The 17,776-nt window shown below is 39.2% G+C and overlaps 1 protein-coding gene across 4 annotated transcripts in view; it reads right to left on the bottom strand.

Moving 5' to 3' along the window:
- Window positions 1-17,311, bottom strand: part of LOC130514333 (meiosis inhibitor protein 1) — a 46,272-nt gene extending 28,961 nt beyond the window's left edge. Inside the window, exons 1-13 of one of the 4 annotated variants that reach the window (XM_057013852.1) lie at window positions 17,185-17,311; window positions 16,778-16,939; window positions 16,491-16,614; window positions 15,738-15,788; window positions 14,970-15,043; window positions 14,234-14,339; window positions 6,043-6,252; window positions 4,563-4,741; window positions 3,252-3,366; window positions 2,817-2,936; window positions 2,170-2,269; window positions 1,058-1,192; window positions 382-496 (exon numbers count right to left, since the gene is read on the bottom strand). In XM_057013852.1, coding sequence (XP_056869832.1) covers window positions 382-496; window positions 1,058-1,192; window positions 2,170-2,269; window positions 2,817-2,936; window positions 3,252-3,366; window positions 4,563-4,741; window positions 6,043-6,252; window positions 14,234-14,339; window positions 14,970-15,043; window positions 15,738-15,788; window positions 16,491-16,614; window positions 16,778-16,918 — 1,470 coding nt within the window. In that variant the 5' untranslated portion in view covers window positions 16,919-16,939; window positions 17,185-17,311. Of the gene's footprint in view, window positions 1-381; window positions 497-1,057; window positions 1,193-2,169; window positions 2,270-2,816; window positions 2,937-3,251; window positions 3,367-4,562; window positions 4,742-6,042; window positions 6,253-9,162; window positions 9,365-14,233; window positions 14,340-14,969; window positions 15,044-15,737; window positions 15,789-16,490; window positions 16,615-16,777; window positions 17,164-17,184 lie in introns of those variants that run through there. The other 3 variants (XM_057013853.1, XM_057013855.1, XM_057013854.1) reach the window with 3 other exon arrangements.
- Between the last annotated feature and the right edge of the window lie 465 nt (window positions 17,312-17,776).

Genomic DNA, 17,776 nt, shown 5'->3' on the forward strand with positions numbered 1-17,776 from the left:
CTGGAAGACAACAGCGACACAAGAAAATCCCTGAAATAACACATGACTTACAACCATTAATCCAATTAATTCATCTGTACTAAGCGTCATTGTGTTTTAAGTGAAACTACTGGGAACCTTAAACTGTGACAAGCAGTCACATCCCACTGTATGTTCCTTTAATTTCATTTAGAAGAATAAAATATTTACTGAGGATGTCAAATAAATATGCAGTGTGGGAGATGTTCTTTAATGTATCAGAACAGATATGACAGTGACACTGACAACTCACAGAAAAGATTATGGGAACTGTGACAAGAAAACATCTAATTTTGCCTCTAGATCTTGTGCTGACATTTGACTTCATAGTTGTGTGTAAAATATAAATTAAAAGTAACTCACAGAGCTTCGATAGCGAATACCCAAGGGAAAGGAAAGCTCAGAGAATCTGTTGGTGATTGCCTCAATTAATCGCTCAATTTCCCTGTACTGGACTGGTCTGGACTGGTGGTTCAGGCTTGAGGGAGCAAGCAGTTCAGTTTTAAACTGAAAACACTGACATTAAATTACACAACACTGCAAGAATGTTGGTGAAAACGGATGTGTAGGTGTGTAGCTAATAATATTGGCATAGCACAGATGCCTGCATCAGTCTGCATATACTGTAAGTTTTTATGTAAATGTGAATACATACAGTATATATATAATTATATAGAAAGAGAGCAAGAGATAGAGTGAAAAATAACAGTGAAAATACTACCACTGTCAAAGTATTGATTTATTAAATCCATTGTTGTGCACATTAATTGCTGTGAACACGTGCGTTTATTCACTGGCAATACAAAGAATGCATTATGGACAATGTCCAGGAAAGACTAATGTGTTTTAATTCTAATTTCTATTTTCATTGCTAGCATGTATAAAAGGACACAAAAAAGAGAGAGCCATGCCTGCATCACAACGACAAATAGAGTGTCCCTCACAAGACCCATTGTCTTGTGATTGACACCATCACAACATGACTGCACAGGTGCTCTTCACAATTATCTATGTATCTTCACAACATGTTTAAGTATACCTGAACAGGGCGCAGGTACCGTGGGCAGCTTGTGTGGCCACCAGCAGACAGGAACATGACAGCCCAGCCACCAGGGCCTCTGAAACGGAAACAAAATCTGGACCGGTAGGAAACAGACGCACACTGGGGGGCTGCCTGTTTGGATGTACACAAAATAAAAATACCATACAATCATTAACAGCTACATTACTGTATTTTTTCAACAGTGGCTTCTAGTCCAGCTAAATCCCTGCTGAAAGAAAAAGAATAAGAGTTATCATTTGGAACTGTAATTGTTGTTCTTTGGTGACCCAGGCAATTCTACACCAGTCCTAAAACCAGCATAAAGAAGTGTTCAGAATTGCATTCATTCATCAGTAATCCTTTAGAATACCATCACAGACTGTTACTACTGAGTTTACGTGAACATTTTGTCTAACGTTCATACACAGACACCTCTTTGGACGCTAAATAAACAAAGGAGTGTTGACCTATGACGTTACAGTGATGAACAACATTTTGTCTGATAGCTATGATGCAGCAAGACAAAAGATGAAGACTGTTGCCAAAACAGTACTTCAACAGAACACCCTAAATAACACACACACAGTACTTCAACACAACACACACACACACAAACACAAACACTTAACACACAAAATGTGCACTAAGACAAAATGCAATGAAACACTGTCTCAAGTACAATTACTCACTCTTTCATCTCTCACACATCCACTTTAGCTTATTCAGCAGGGTGTAAAGGACAAATTTCCTGTTGCCATTTAGTTATCCTCAGTGTCACTGCTACACGAACCCTCAGAAACCTAAATTAAAAATCTGTGAAGCTTGCAGAAGTTGGACAGTACCTTATTGACATATTTTCACTTATTAGCCAGCAGGTAATTCTCATATAATTACACACCTCTCTTGCATAATTCAATATTTGGTCTGATTTGTAAAGAGTATCCTTAATTTGCAGTTTATAGAATTGATTTTTAAAAATTGTCATGTGCTGTGCCTCGTGCCATCACTTCTGTCAAAGATGCAGGAGGGTATCACATCCGGCCACTGCAGTGAAGATTTTGGCAGCAGGACAGCATGAAACAACAAAACTGTTCAGGGAGGATCCTCACCTTTCCAGTATCTCTGTAAGAAGCAGCAGTCCTTGTTTTGGTACCTCCAGGTTGGTCAGCTGCAAAGCCTGCTTCAGACTGCACACCAGAGAGTCAATACCTAACACATAAACACACACCAAAGGAATACATTACTCAGCTGTAGACATGGTTGAGCAGACAAGGAAACCTACCATCGCATATCCATCTCATCTAGCTCATTCAAAGTTATGGCAAGATGCATAAAAAACTAGTGGTTACATTGACCATGTCCTGAATTTACGAAAGTGAACAGCTAGTGTAGTGATCAGATTAACAGTAATGGTGGTATTTTCACTGCTACATGGAATGATTTCCACTCATGCTATTAAATTCTAACTAAAAATGTTTACACAAGAACATTAAGTCTTTCCAAACACAGAAATGTCTTTTAATATCATATATATTAGTGTCCTGTCTCAAGCAAATAGGACACAGTGTGCATTATTACATTTTCTTGTTTCACACATCATTTATTCTAATTGTTGAAGAAATTTAAATGCCTTAAAAAGAAATACTGCAGCTTGACATTTGTAGGTCTATTAAAATGCTAACAAGATTCCAGTGAAAGCCAGGGGTTCACAGATGGAGCTATCATGTCTCAGATGCAATCATCTGTTTGGTCTCACCGTAGACAGAGTGACACTGAGAGAAGAACAATGGGTCCTCGCTCAATAACACTAAACAGCTATAGACAGACCACAGCATCACTTCACTTCTGCTGCTGGCCAGACGATCAAAGAGAAACTCTGTGCAAAAACAAACACGGAGACAAGAGTACTCAGAAGAAAATGACTACAATACAGAAAAGAAGATGTAGTATACTGTTTTGAATGTTCTATGAATATTAAAGGACAAGCAAACACCAATCTAGAAAAATAAAAAGAAATTTAAAAAAAGAGAAAAGACCAACGACAAAGCAATTCAATCAGAAATACCCTGATAAAACTGAAACATATGGGTGGAAAAAAGGTAGATGAAAATACAGGATTTCAAGAGGTCAAAAATAACAGCACGTTGATATGTGAGCAACGGTGTTCATGAGACTGTGTGTGCATAATCACCGGGTATATCAGCCTTGATTAAAGGAGTGCTGCCCTCAGTGCCAGAATGAACCAGAACAGCTGCAATACATTTTGCACTGGCCGTCTGTAACATCTGATCACCACTTAACAGCAACTACAAAACAAATTTTATAAATTTGATTACAATTATTTAGTACACCATTTCTGCCGTCATCTGAAATCCAGACAGTATCGGGTCTTCAACATTGCCAGGTTGTTAATGATACACAGTACAAGATCAATGATATCTAGCTCTCTGTTTCAGTACATTGCCTATTCCCTGAGCAACACAGCCAATCTCTCATGTTATTCAACCCATGTGTGTATCTGTAGTCCACTCAACTACACCAACACTAGTCTAAATCAATAAATAAATCAATGGGACGGTTACAGTTGATTGAGACCAAAGCTGCTTGTATGCTCATTAAAACCAAGACAGCAGATCTCTTCACTCACAGATGACTTTGCTGACTTTCTGTGAAAATTTAAAAAGCTGTGCCTCAGGCTCTCCTTTCTTACTTTCTGTTCACTGAAATGGAGAGACCAGAGAGGCAGCTCTCACTCTCACAGTTTTTATTACACACACACACACACACACACACACACACATCTTCCCAAGATATATATTCATCCATAAATAGGCTTTAAAAAGTACAACTTTAAATGCCAAGAAAAGAAACAAATGTTATTTTTTTTGTTAATCTGTTTCATTTTGCATTTGGTAGTGATACGTCACAATATATTTATCTTTAAATATGTATCTAAACAATGTATTGGTCTCTCCATGAGCCAATATCACACTGATGGCTAGATTTGTCTTCCATTAGTGGGGTTAATGTGATGAAATAAAAATTAATTAGCAAGTACAGTGAAGCTAGGAACATGCAAATTAGAAAATTATGAATGGTTTACCTACTTTGCCTATGACTCTTAGGCTAACTGAAGGAAAATACAGCCAACACTAGATTTGTCTGAGGCTGGCCTGTGTTAACACCAGGCTGAGCAAGGTAATACAACCACAGATAATCCAATGAATATGCTTTAAAAAATATATCTTTTAAATTATCACTGCGATGAATGCACCCCCCTAAAAAAAAAAAGCAAACGTCATCAGCTATGGTGTGTTGTGCAGCATAAAAGAAAAAATCTAGCTAGATGTAATCTCTGCATTGATTTCCCAGACATGTAGCCCAAATATTTGTCCAGTGTAAACCTTCTCTGTATCCCTATTCAAAGGCACATTAATCCAGGATTATCGTCAGAAGCAGAATGCGGGTGTTGAGTGCTGGTACAGGATGTTTGGACAGAGACCTTTTTCAGTAAGAGAGGCAGGGGGCAATGGTCAGGGGACCGTTGTTCTTGGCTTTGGATGAGGTTCTGGCTGTCGTTGGTGTAGCTGTCCTGGCTCTTACTGCACATGATCTGACTACTGGGGCTGTTCATCAGCACTGACACTGCATCTCCCTGCTGCAGTAGCAGCCACAGCAGGCCTAGCAGACAATACGCAGAGAGGAAAACATAGCTCAATAACAAAGCTCAACATGCTACAAATATAGATACAAAACTTGACATCTCAATGATTCAGAGAAGACATGTAGCCAGGATGTTATACACTCTAAAAAAATGCAGCATTACTGAAATACTTTGATCTGTGAAAACAATCTCAATTGCCAAAACACAGGAATATTATGCTGGTATTTTATACATTTCAAACATGGTTAGCATTCAAAAATGCCCCTATGCCAAAACATATTACTATAACTCCTTTCACAGGTGTAAATATGTCCCTTCTATTTTGTAATACTCATGTTTTAGACTCTCTTTTATTTTGCTCTACCAGTAATGCACTGTGAAGCAATTCAATTTATTACATTTACGAGGTAATACAAACAATAATGCACAATGCATTCACACAGAGAGCTGGGAAACCTCTCGTCATGGCAGTGACAAAACAAAATCCAAACCCATACACATGATGCAACAACCCTGGACGGCAATTAGTGATTTTTATCCTTGCCAACAATTTTGGAGAGAGAGCAGTGCAAGTCAAGATGAATCGCACTGATCATGGCACTCGGGAAAATGAATAATAATCATGTTTAATTCCTCTATCATGCTGTTCTCACCAGGACTGGTGAAGGAATTAATGAGCTTATGATTATTAAATCAATTAAAATTTCACACTAGGCGCAAGCTCTTCTGCAATACTGGCAGAAGAAAATAAGTCTTATGTGTAAAGATCTCATCCATATGTATGTATATGCTGATGAAGGATAACATTTACAATCTTTTTTTCTAATCTCAAGGGATGGTATCTCAAACTTCAGAACACATTTATAGCAGGATTTCCTTTAGGCTGTCAATAACCTACTAACCTTTTTATGAATTTTTAACAACACCCTTACTTTCTTGAATTTTAAGTTGGTGTTTACTGCTGATCTAGTGGAAATATGATGAGTCAATAATATGACTAGCAAAGGCTCATTATTGTAGCTTTGCTGAATAATCTCTGGTTGTTTCCTTGTGCTGTTTATTCTAATAGTCTAACATTGCTAAAATGTGAGTTTATTAGCAGCGAGTGTCCAAATAATATTTAAATGAAGTTTGCAACAAAAAAATGCATAATCGCTTCTTGCTTCAACACACACAGATAGGTAGATTGGATGGATGGATGGATGGATGGATGGATGGATGGATGGATGGATGGATGGATGGATGGATGGATGGATGGATCATAACCTCAGAAAAGTTGAACCTTAATAAAAAATAAAGAGATTTTGTTTCTCCCTACCTACACAGTTTTGAATGAGATTGGGGGAGCTGGCATTGGTCAAGATCTGCAGAAGGACGATGCACACTCTGTCCCTGATGACTTTGGGCAAGGACTGAGCTGCTGAGCTTGAAATTGTCTTGAACAGTTTGATCCAGGCATACAGGACAGAAGCTTTCAATGCTTCATCAGGGTGCAGCAAAGCTGAGAACATGTTCTCCAGCATTGGCACTGCAGGATTGGAGGTGAGAGGCAAATCAGAAAAAGAAAACAGCAGAAAACATATTTAAAGAAAAAGAATAACACAAAATGTGCCTTGATGAATGAAATGAAAGATTAATGAACAAGTAATTCAACTCTGATGCTTATGATGACAACCATCACATCATAGATAAGTTATATACCGTATTTTCGCGACCATAAGGCGCACCATATTAAAAGGCGCAGTCTCAGTTATGGGTGCTATTTCTGTATTTAACACATACATAAAGCGCACCAGATTGTAGGGCGTGGGCATGGTAAAACATACCAGTGCGCTAGCTTAAAACATGCATGCTAGTGTATATTTAGCAATGTACTCACGTACATCATCTTCTGTATCCGAAATGAACGAAATGAATCCAAAATGGCTTTTGCGAAAGCCAAAAAGCATTTACAGATTTTGGAACTCGGTGCGCCTTTATAAGACGCCTCGTCCATTGTTGAGAAAATTTAAGACTTTTAAGCGCACCTTATGGTCGCGAAAATAAGGTATAAATATTAATATGAGTGGCTGACATGTATTATATATTTATTATTGAGTTTGAAATGTAGTTGTTAGTCCTTGGAAAAGTTTCTTTGTGCATCCCAAAAATGACAAGTGTGTACAAACACCCTAACAAACACTCCTAGTTTTCACTGACACATCTATGTGGATGTAAATAAATCTCAATAGCAGAGGCCCTGACAGGCAAAAGTACATGTCAAGAGATTACTGATGCGACATCTGACAACATACCTGGCCACTAAACTGAAATAACATTACCTAAAGAAAATTCCTGTCAAAGAACAAATCATTAGATTGAAAATTACAGTTTTTAATAATAGAAATCTGGGATGAATGTGGTTAAAAGAAAGATGAAGAGCTTTGAAAGAAGCAGAACTTATAAGAGACTAAGCACAGGGTAATAATATGAAGCAGTGCTCGAGGTACTAAACAAAAGCAGAGAAGAACAAACAGACGTCAAGGTAGGCGAGCCAAGCCAAGACTCGGCTGTTGTGTGGAATAGATCAAAACCCCCATGTGAACCACGAGAGCCCCCCGGACATGTTTGATTAAACCCAAATAAGTGAAGCGGCTGAGAGGAGAGCAAGAGAGGGAAATGACACAAAGAAATATGCCCACTACAAAGACTGGGAAGGAAAAGAAAGCACACAGGAGTAAGAAAAGTTTTGTTGGAAAATGATTAATGTTGCTTTTTTCCCCACACAATACTTTTTATCAGGTGTGCAAACACAGGCTATAAACAAGAGCATACTAAATAGTTCTCTTTTGCTTTGTTTGAAAAGGCAACCAAAGTCTTGTTCTGTCTTATCATATCCCACTGTGTTGTGTACTCTTAACTACCACTCTGTTCTGCTTCTGAACGGCTGTACATGTTTATTTTGCATCTCTCTACTTAACACAACAGAATTTCTCTGCTTGGACTGACATAGAATTAATGTTTGACTGATTCATATGTACCCTGTCATGTGTCCTGTCTGTACGGCAGGGATTGCGGGAGCTGATTTGTGTGGACATGAGGGGTCCTATGTTGACAGAATTGACTAGTTTCCCTTAAATCCTGTATATAATATGACTTTAGATATTGCAAACAACAGTTCAGCCGCAGCCTATTTCTCTAGACGGCTCTCTAATTTTGTGTGTGCCTACATCTCAGTTTCAGGAAGAGAAAACCAGTTAGTCGGAGGGATGGCAAAATGTCTCGGGTGCACTGGGCTCATGTTGTTATTGTTGTAATGTTGTCGTTAGTCCAAACAGCCCCACAGAGACTGGATGATTGACAAGCCATGAGACAGGCGCACCGTCAATAGTGGCAGCATTGAAAAAACCCGCTACTACCTGTGACTCCAGGGAGTTGACGTAACTAACAAAATACAGACGCGGTAGACACATTGTGTGAAGTAAAATTCGTGACTATGACAACTGCTAATTTGGCATTTGGCTGACATTCATTCAGGGCCAGGATGATTAGAAACCTGGAACTACTGAGGTTCCAACACACACTCACTGTTAATTAATGAGGCATAATGGATCAGTAAGACAGATATCCCACTGGTGGTTGTAGTAGACAATCAATGTTTCAGTATGTGTGGGAGAGTTCATTTCAGCTTGGCTAATTAAAATACACATCTTTCTGTATGTATATTTTTTGTAGAATGCTAGAAAAGGATTGGGAGAATAGTCCCACAGTTTTAAGCAGAAAGTTGCATTGAAGTATCAGGGAATATAATTTGAGGAATAGCCACTGTAGAATGATCGGGCAGGAAGCTTTATTTTATACCCAAGCAGTCTCTAATTACAGCAAAGTGACTCGCTGTTGTAAACGTAGCATAAGGCAGCTGTGCAGTGTAGTGTGAGGTGTACTCTCTCTTAACTAGTACACGATATCTACCTGTCTTTCTAATGCTATTTCTAATTACAAAAGTGCAAAGAGCCACCTTGCTCTTTAAACACAAAAGATAACCTTAGAAACCAGTAGTTCATTTTCAAATTATAATCACCTTTCAACAAATACGTATATATTTGTTGTGTTTTCTGAGAGAAAAATACAGTAAGGAAATTAGGGGGGCAATAGCCCAACAACAGTTTGAAAAAGGGCACTTTATTTAACATGACACTGATCGAATGTGTCAACAGTAACAGCACTTTGGACTTAACTTAGATACTGTAATCAATATCAATAATAACAGTCTCTTCTGTTCTACATGGGGGTGTTTACAGTGTTTACAGGTCTAGTGCCATGACTCGTTTATACACACGTCCTTATCTAATATGAGTCTGCACTGGGCTCTCTGAAAACGTGTGTATGTGTGTGTGTGCGCGCATGTGTGTTACAGCCTGACTTTGGTCGGAAGTGGCCATCTCTGGGATAAGTATACCTGCAGACTGGGATGTAAGTTGCCCTCCAATGCTCTCGGCTGGCTTGGGAAGGGAGTCTTTGGCAAGGTGGGGAGACCACTCTGGTATGAGATAGCAGCGATTACACCATAACAATGCTCCCTGTGTTTTTCGGAGACGCTATACCTTGGAGTAACACTGTCCAAGGTATCCAACACTCTTTATTGGTGTCACCCACTTCTTCTCCTGATCTAGCTTAGCAAAGACTGCATGGACCTGGTGCGTGATCCTGGACACAGGGAAGGAAGAGGTCCTACTCTGTGATGACAGTTGGAATTGAAAGCTTGTTCAGCCATCTTGCTAGCATTCTTTATTTGAATAATCTTTTTGTTATGCCACTTGTGTTGAAGATTTTTCTTCAGAGTGGAGAGAGTTGTCGTTATCTTTAGTCCGAAATGAAGCTCTTCTGGACAGACTCCAGTGTTCGCACAAGGAGTCCACATTTAGCGCGAGGGCTATTAGTGGATCTTTGTGTTGGAGGATTCTTTTGGTGGTCTGTATGGCTATCTCTGCAGGACTGCTTCCTTCGGGAAGATGGGGCTGGGTGTTACATGTTGGAAGGCCATCTCGCTTGGAAACTCAGGAGTACTAGTTGTGGATGACGGGCAGAATCCCCAGGAACCTTGAAGAGTGAGCTGATAGTGCAAGGTAGTGATTCTTGTTGTGTTTACAGAGAGGTTTTCTTTTCCAGGGATGGTCTGGCAAAGGAGGGGATATGAGCAGCTCATTTTGCTGAGTCCGCCTCCATTCCTAACCGGAGTGGCATCGCATTACATTGTTTTTGAGCTCAGCAGAGAGCTCTGGCCACCAAACTGATGAGTTTGCTCTGTCTCTTCACTTATTAAGTCCCTGGTGACCTTCGTGTATGCTCTGCAGAAAGTCTGCTCAATCTGACAGAAATGACAATACTGCATCCTTGTAAAACCAAGCCATCAGCATCACACGGCTTGTTTTTCACTTTTACTTATGCTCTGAGATTGAGTGACATGTTAGAACTGTATTCAGGCCATCCCTCTCTTACATATGTGATGACAGTCTAATTCCTGGTCAGTTGCAGTAGCCATTTTGGAGTTCTCCATTTGGCTATGTAACACCCTACCTCGTTGTGTGTCTGTCTAATCCTTTGCAGGAGTCTGTGGGCATTGTGATGAATTGTGCATTGTGCAATAGCCATTAGAGGGTTTTACCAGGCACATGGACTGCCTCAGATTCGTACCCAACCACTCCTAATCCACAGCTACTGGCAACAGCAGACACAGTTGTGGGGTTTTGTGATACCATAAAAGACCGGTATAGTCCCCAGAATGGAAACAATAAGGTGATTCGAGAAGCGGAGCGGGCTTTACCTGAGGAAGCACTTTAAGCTAGCTAGTCTGGCATCATGTTTGTCAATGGTGGCTCCAAAGAAAAAGATGTTGTCCAGGAAGAACTCTAGCATCTTTTGCTGGAAGATCTCTGCTGCACTTGCTGTGCAAGGTAAAGTCTTGAAGCAGTCCCTGCCAAACGGTGTTATGAACATTCTTAATTTGCAGCTATCTGGATGCAGACAAATCTATTAGAACCCACTACCAGCAGTGAAGCAGGAGGAGACAGTTGCACTAAATAGCTGGGAGGTTATTTCATCAAAGGAGAGCTAGAATGCAGTGCTCTCTTTTGAGTGCAGATTATAGCTGGGTTCTCTTCAGGACCGGTACCACTGGAGCACACCATTCAGTGGACTGTTTCACCTGCTCAATGACACCACTGTTCTCCATCCTTTGCAGTTTTTCTTTCACTTTGTCCAACACTGTCAAGGGAGTGACTGGAATGGAGGATCAGTTGCCCACAGATGTGGAGCTGAGTCAGTTGTGTGCGTACCTTGTGAAGTACGAACTTATGAGCTGTCTACGCTGTCTCTTAACTGATGACTACTGGGTCATCAACATTCTCTGTGACCTTGATTAGGAATGATCAAGAGAAGATAAATGAAGGGAATAGGGGCATGGAAATGGCCTGTTACAGGCAAATCCATGTTTAATGTGCTTGCTCAGTTTATAACAAAGCCTTTCCCTCCTGCGATGTTACTCAGTCTTGTGGGAAATTACGCTTGCAGAGTTCAGAGGTATTTATATTTCCAAGATAGATTCCAGCTCATACTCATACCTCACCCTTTCCTGGGAAAGAGCTGGGACTCTGTTGGGAAAGGCAGTCTTAGTGAATAAGAATTACCATATTTATGGATCTAGTTAGCTATTTTATATTTATATTTAAACACATGGATCATTCAATTACAACCAACAACTGTCACTATTCTCCCCTTTACCTTTTCTTAAATCCACTTTGATTACCTAAATGACACAGTCAAGACTGTAATAGTACGCTATCGTGTTTTAAGAACACTTCATCATTGATAGTAGTACCTAGAAACCAAAGACCACCTCACAGTAATTAATTAGCTAATGCAAAGGGTATTACATGCATATACATGGAACATTGGTACTCCGAAAACTAAAAAAGAGAGAAAGATTATTATTAGACAGCAAATAGTGACTGCTGAATGCATTTCAGCTCTGTACAAAGCTGGCAGCTTTTCTAAGCTGATTGCTGAATCCTCTGTTTGCCCCCACTAACAGGCCAAAGGTCTGGGTGTCATCATAAACAGAACACTATCATTTCAGTCCCACATCATAAACATCAATTAGCATTCGCAATAATTCCATCTACACAGCATTATTCACCTGCACCAAACCCTTATACACATTACTGCTGCCATCCTTATTCATAGCCTTGTAAAGCCTTGACTTGATTATTCTCCCTTCTCTTTTTTGGTCTTACTAAAAATCCCTTGAACTCTTTCAAAGCGCTGCACTTTCACACACATTTCACTGGCTGCTGATTAATTCTGTATTATTACAAAATCCCACTGTGCAGCAGTAGAGCTAGTTTATTGCAGTTATATTTTTTGTCCTGTATTTTTTTCCTGTAATGTGTTTATATGACAAATGATAATGACTGAAATCATTCATTTGAAATGTGGTATATGGAATATTCACTGCAGTTTTAGAAATCTTAATATTGTCTCTCTATTTTATCTGACTTCTCGGCAAACATCAACCCAAATTCCTGGCAGTCTTGATTTTATCTGCACTAGATTCCACAATTTTGTGTTGGATCAAAATGTTTCATCATTTATAATTTTTTTCCCTCAAAGACAGGTATTATTGCTATTAAACATCCTGTTGGACAACCTATTTTAAAGAAACTAAACAGTCGGCCTTTTTGACTAAAGGTTTGCGTGTACTAAAATGTACTAAAAATGTGCTAGCTGATCTACTAACTGTGCACTGAGGCTTGTGTCTTTGAAGTGGGAAAATCAACACAAACTGTCTATTTGGCATCTTGGCCTTAAAGAATATGGAATATGGTGCTTTTCTGTCCCGATGAGCATACTGGGAGCAGCATATGCAGATTATAAACGTTAGCACTCACAGTATGATTAATCAGACCTTGAAGTCTTTGCAGGGATTGTGTTTGCATGTAAATGTAGTATGTTGGAATGGCAGGTGTAAAGCCCTTCTTGGAGCTTCTTAAGTTTTGCTCTCAGATTTATTTAATGCTATAATACGCAGAATGGGAGGCTACATTAAGTTCCATCTACATAGGAAGCACTGTAAGAAAACAAACATGGGTTTTATATGGTTGCTGCCTTCCCGATAATAAGCAGAACAGTTGACTGGGCCAGACAGCTGACCAGCTGTGTGCATAACAATGGCCCAAGTATCCAGCCAGAGCACATGGGCCATGTGCTCACACCCCTTGTGCAATGGCTGGTAACCTGTGAGCGAGGGATGCAGACTATTTTTTGTTGTGCCAGCAACCTGTAAAGAGATTTTTTGTTCTCTGCCTTAAGTCTTTGCCTCGGTCACCTTCTTTTTACTTCCTCCAATGTTCTTGGTTTCTCGACAGTGTTTACTTTGGAACAGATGTTGTTAATGTCAGATTTTTTCTTGTAATATGCAGTTTTCTCTGTAGGAGATTGTTGAGGTTTTTATTTGCCTCCTCCTTCCAACTTAGTTTTTTAGCTCTTCCTCTTCACTTGCCATTGCAAACTCCTCATTTAAATATTGTTCCTTGCACATGTAGTCACTTGAGGAATTTAAACTCATTGTACAGACTTAATTTGTCAAAATGAGCTCTGAAAGACCCATTGTTCGGGTCATAAATTAACTTTTGTAGGAAGCTGACGGAGGAGATTATGACTTTAATACTTTTAGGTATATCTGAGTCCAGTCCTCGACACAGTTCATAATATGACCCATCAAACACATTGCATCCTCCAGTCCACATTAATTGGAGCAGCAAGGGAGAATTGAACATTTAGCATTATTGAGGCAGTTGAATGACCCATTTTAAAAATTACAAAATGGAAACCTTATTTCCTTATTGTATTTCATTATGGTTGTGGTTCCTTTGTCTACTAGAAAGCTCAGCTTGAAATTTAGACAGGGCATCTGATTCAAAACTGTTTTTTACCAGCAAATCCAAAAAATATATACTTACACATTGAAAGCTAATCCAATCATGGTCTCAACTGACAAAATTCTTCTATACCGTCTTCTTATCCAGATTCTACTAATGCTAGTGCATTCTGTCACACAGGGTTCAAAAGCCTTTGTCTCACCAACACAGTGTTGAGGCTTCTAACAGAATTAGGCCAGTGTCTTTTCTGCATACAGGCCTCCCTCCAATGGCTTCCAGTGCTTTTAAAATCCCACTGATCAATTTTAAAGCATTACTAATTATTTAAGTGAGTTGTTACTCCCATATATGTCAGATGGCTCTCTTCTTGTTTCAATGTCATGTTGGAATGGAAAAGGTGACCAGACATTTGCAGTCTGGGCTCCTTGATTTTGAAACAACCTGCCTATGAAGATAGGGCTGCAAAAGCCAGTGAATTCTTCTTAAATCCCACTTATACAGACAGAATTTTATATGATACTGTACACATTGTCTCTCTCTACACACTCATCTTTGCAAAAGCTGCCATGAAACTGTATTTTTTTACTCTCTTACCGTACTGAGTCACCAGTATGTGGGCCACATCAGGGACAGCCTCCATCAGGTTCCCCAAAAAGGTGAAGGTGGGGAAGAAATGTTTCATGTTGGGCTGATTACTCAGCTGAAGTGAAAACAAAAGTAGTGATGCAATTAATGTTTAAAATGACATCCTTAACGTTATGTCAGCAAAGATATGAGACATGCTATTTACAATTGATGGGATGTTAGAGGTTGTTTAAACAAATCTATAAACTGATTCCTCCTGTAACATTCCAGTATGTACTTTTCTTACATATAAATCTTAAGCATTGATCTTTAAATAATTCTTTAGCCGAAATCAAAACCTAGACCTGGTTTACATTTAAAAATCTGTGTAAACCACTGTAATATGTTCCTTTTTAACATTCCAATTACACACCAATATATTCACATAATTGAGGTCTGGTTTCTTACTGATGTTCCACATTTTCATCATCATCAGTATACAAAGATCGACAATATTCTAGTAGCACTATGGACTCCTGACTGAAGCTTTTTTCTGTCCTGATTCTGCCCCTCCACAGATATTGCAGCAACAGCAGCAAGGGGAATACAAGATGCTAGATATTCAGTCAACAACCCCAGGAGAATATGCCCTTTTCCTATATTAGTACTGATAAATGTTTTATGAACCTCAACGCGGAACTTATGTCTACATGTGCTGACAAGCAGGTGTCTCGATCAAATCAAAGCCTGCAAATGTGCATCCCACCTGTTTCTGTATTTCATCCAAGATGAAGCAAGGTGACATCTCACTGTGGAGCGCTACAAGGAGTTGCACCAGCACTGATCCAACAGTGAAAAGAGAAAGGGATGTATTCATTAAAAAAGTGACAGTCAAGGACGTTTTACTAACGTTACCATGACAGCAACTTTCTTTTTCCTCCATCTAAAATATTTATTCCTTTATTTTAGATAGGTAAGTCTTTTCAAAACAATATTTATCTTGTGTGCAACTATGATAATGTGCACTTAAGCCTGCTAACAGAAGTTTTAATATCTTAAAGCTACACGAGATAGCTCTGAAAATATGTAAGTTCCCATTAAGCAGCTTTGTTTACTCTGCTACCATTAGACACATTCCGGTAAATCTTTGACTTTTTCACTTACTTTTGTTTTTCTTGTCACACATAGGGGAATGCATTATTCTTACATTATTTACAGAACAGAACTGAGAACCACCTTTTAAAGCACTCCACTGTTAGAGCAGAGAGGTCCCTCAGGCATTTTAAGACAGCCAGTTAGCCACCATAAAATCATTCTGTCACTGGTACTTAGAAAAACAATTTGGGGATTTTTTTTCCAGACTTTGCAACAATGAGACAAATCCATCTAATAACCAAAAGGGTGGTAGTTCACAGACAGGTCAAATATTCAAAGTCGAATTGAGCGGCGTTGAGGATGTCAAAAAAAAAAAGAGTGTCGCGCTGTGTTTATAAGTGATTTGAAACCTAGACAAACATAACATGTGTCTTGCTACCTTGGTCAACCTTCTCCAGTGTATCTTGGTCCGCCATGGTGTGAAGCATCCCTAAGAACAGAGCCAAACCCAGCACAGTAAATAAATAATCACAAATAACCACCTTTTTCCTAACTGTTTCCTCCCTCTTCACTCCCACTCCATAGCCCTGCACCGTTAGTTGGTAGTAGCACATGTACTGGGTCGTTTAGAGCTATAAGGTAGTATTTAATTCACATAGCTCTCAGTTGTATGGTGGCTTGATTGTGTCTCTCACTGTAAGTCGCTTTGGACAAAAGTGTTAGCTAAATGACAAAAATCTAAAATGTACATCTGACAACTCTAGTATAACATGGAGGAACAAATTAAAATTCAACAGTAATACGGGGATAACAAAGCAAACTGCCTGTCAGATAAGGACAATCTCAGGGTGTCACTCGTACAGCAAGAGAGCTGTCATGTTGAAGGTTTGCCCTTGATTGATAATTTTGCATCAACAATTTAAATGGTTTTATAAATTCTTTTATAATACTGGATTTACTGATTTTAAATTGGTTATACAGATGACCAGCAGAGTATGGAAAATGATTGTTAGGTATACTGACACAATAGATATGCACGTACTTCAACTTTTAGTGTCTATTTCTAAAAGGCAACAGTTGCTATAGGAGAGAACATTGACTTTGTTGGTTTGATCAACTAAGAAGCTGCGACAATATCAGGCACCGATAACATTAAATTACTGATAACTACACATTGTATGAGGACAAATACCGAGGAGAGAAGCTGTAAAACGCAGAGAGACCCGGTGGTCCTGTCGAAGCAGGTCTCTTAAAGCCCGCGGAGAGCTTTTAAACATCCCACTGACAGCAGATAAAGCAAAAGTCTTCCTCACCGACTGTGGGACACAGATAGCGGCAGTCATCCACCAGCAGTGGCAGAACAATGCATAGAGAAATACTTTCCAGTCAGTCCAAAGAACTTTGTACACATTCATGTGCATATGACAACTACGCAAATGGTACGAGATAAAGCGTCTGCTTCTAATTGACGTGTTTTACCGAAACGTCGTCGCTCTCGATCATCTCAATGACGCAGGCGACACAGACCAGCAGCCCGCCGCCCTCCGCGGGGCCCAGACGGCCGCTCCATTTGGGGTCATGTCGGGAGTGAATCTTGTCAGAAACAATATCTACGCTCATCTTTACGACTTTTCCCCCCACCTGTGAAATAAAAAGCAGAATAAGGTCACACTATTCTAAACAGCGAATAACTAGTGTCGCCATTCAGTTAAACGCCGGTAGTAAGCTAATGCTAACCGATAAAAATAAATTGCTTTCACGTCTGTAAAAACGTCACAAAAATGTGTCTAGGTAATAGAACTTTTCAAACACATCCTACATCAGTTATAGGTTTATTAAATCAAGTGAGTTGAGAAAACAAATAAACTGCGTGACAAATTTCTAACCTGGCAAACTAACGTCCTTTTTTCTCCCCCTCGTCGTTGAATAAAACTTTATTAACCAAACATTGAGACATGAGGACTGTTATATTTGATGCCACTGAATCTCAACACTAGCTAGATTGATTTAAAGAAACTGTTGTTTAATAGATGTGCTTAAGTATATTGGGTGTTAACATAATCTCATATATTAACTGTAATTACAATCATGCTTTTTAGAAATAAAGACAAAAAAAAAATCAAAAACTAAACAAAATGACAATGACTGGGTGAATAGTGGATAAAAACATGAGTTTGGCTTGACATTCTGGAGTATGGTCACATGGCCTACAAGAACTTAACGTTGCGTTGAGGTAAAGCTGTAACCACAGGGTAACGTTTTTGCTGTGGCCATTACCAAAACGTTTGGGGAACATTAGATTTTGTTTCTGCAAAACCAAGAGGGCCAATTGTCTAAATGTTAGTTCTTGGCTTGGTTCTAACTAACCTTCATACACTAACTTAATCTGTGAAGTCTGTGTTACTTGGGAAGTAACAAAGTGCAAACACAACTCAACACAAACAAAACAGAAAAAACAGGAGTTTAAAAGCTAGAGGA

Source organism: Takifugu flavidus, chromosome 18 (genome assembly GCF_003711565.1).
Source record: "Takifugu flavidus isolate HTHZ2018 chromosome 18, ASM371156v2, whole genome shotgun sequence".
Classification (NCBI taxonomy): Eukaryota; Metazoa; Chordata; class Actinopteri; order Tetraodontiformes; family Tetraodontidae; genus Takifugu; species Takifugu flavidus.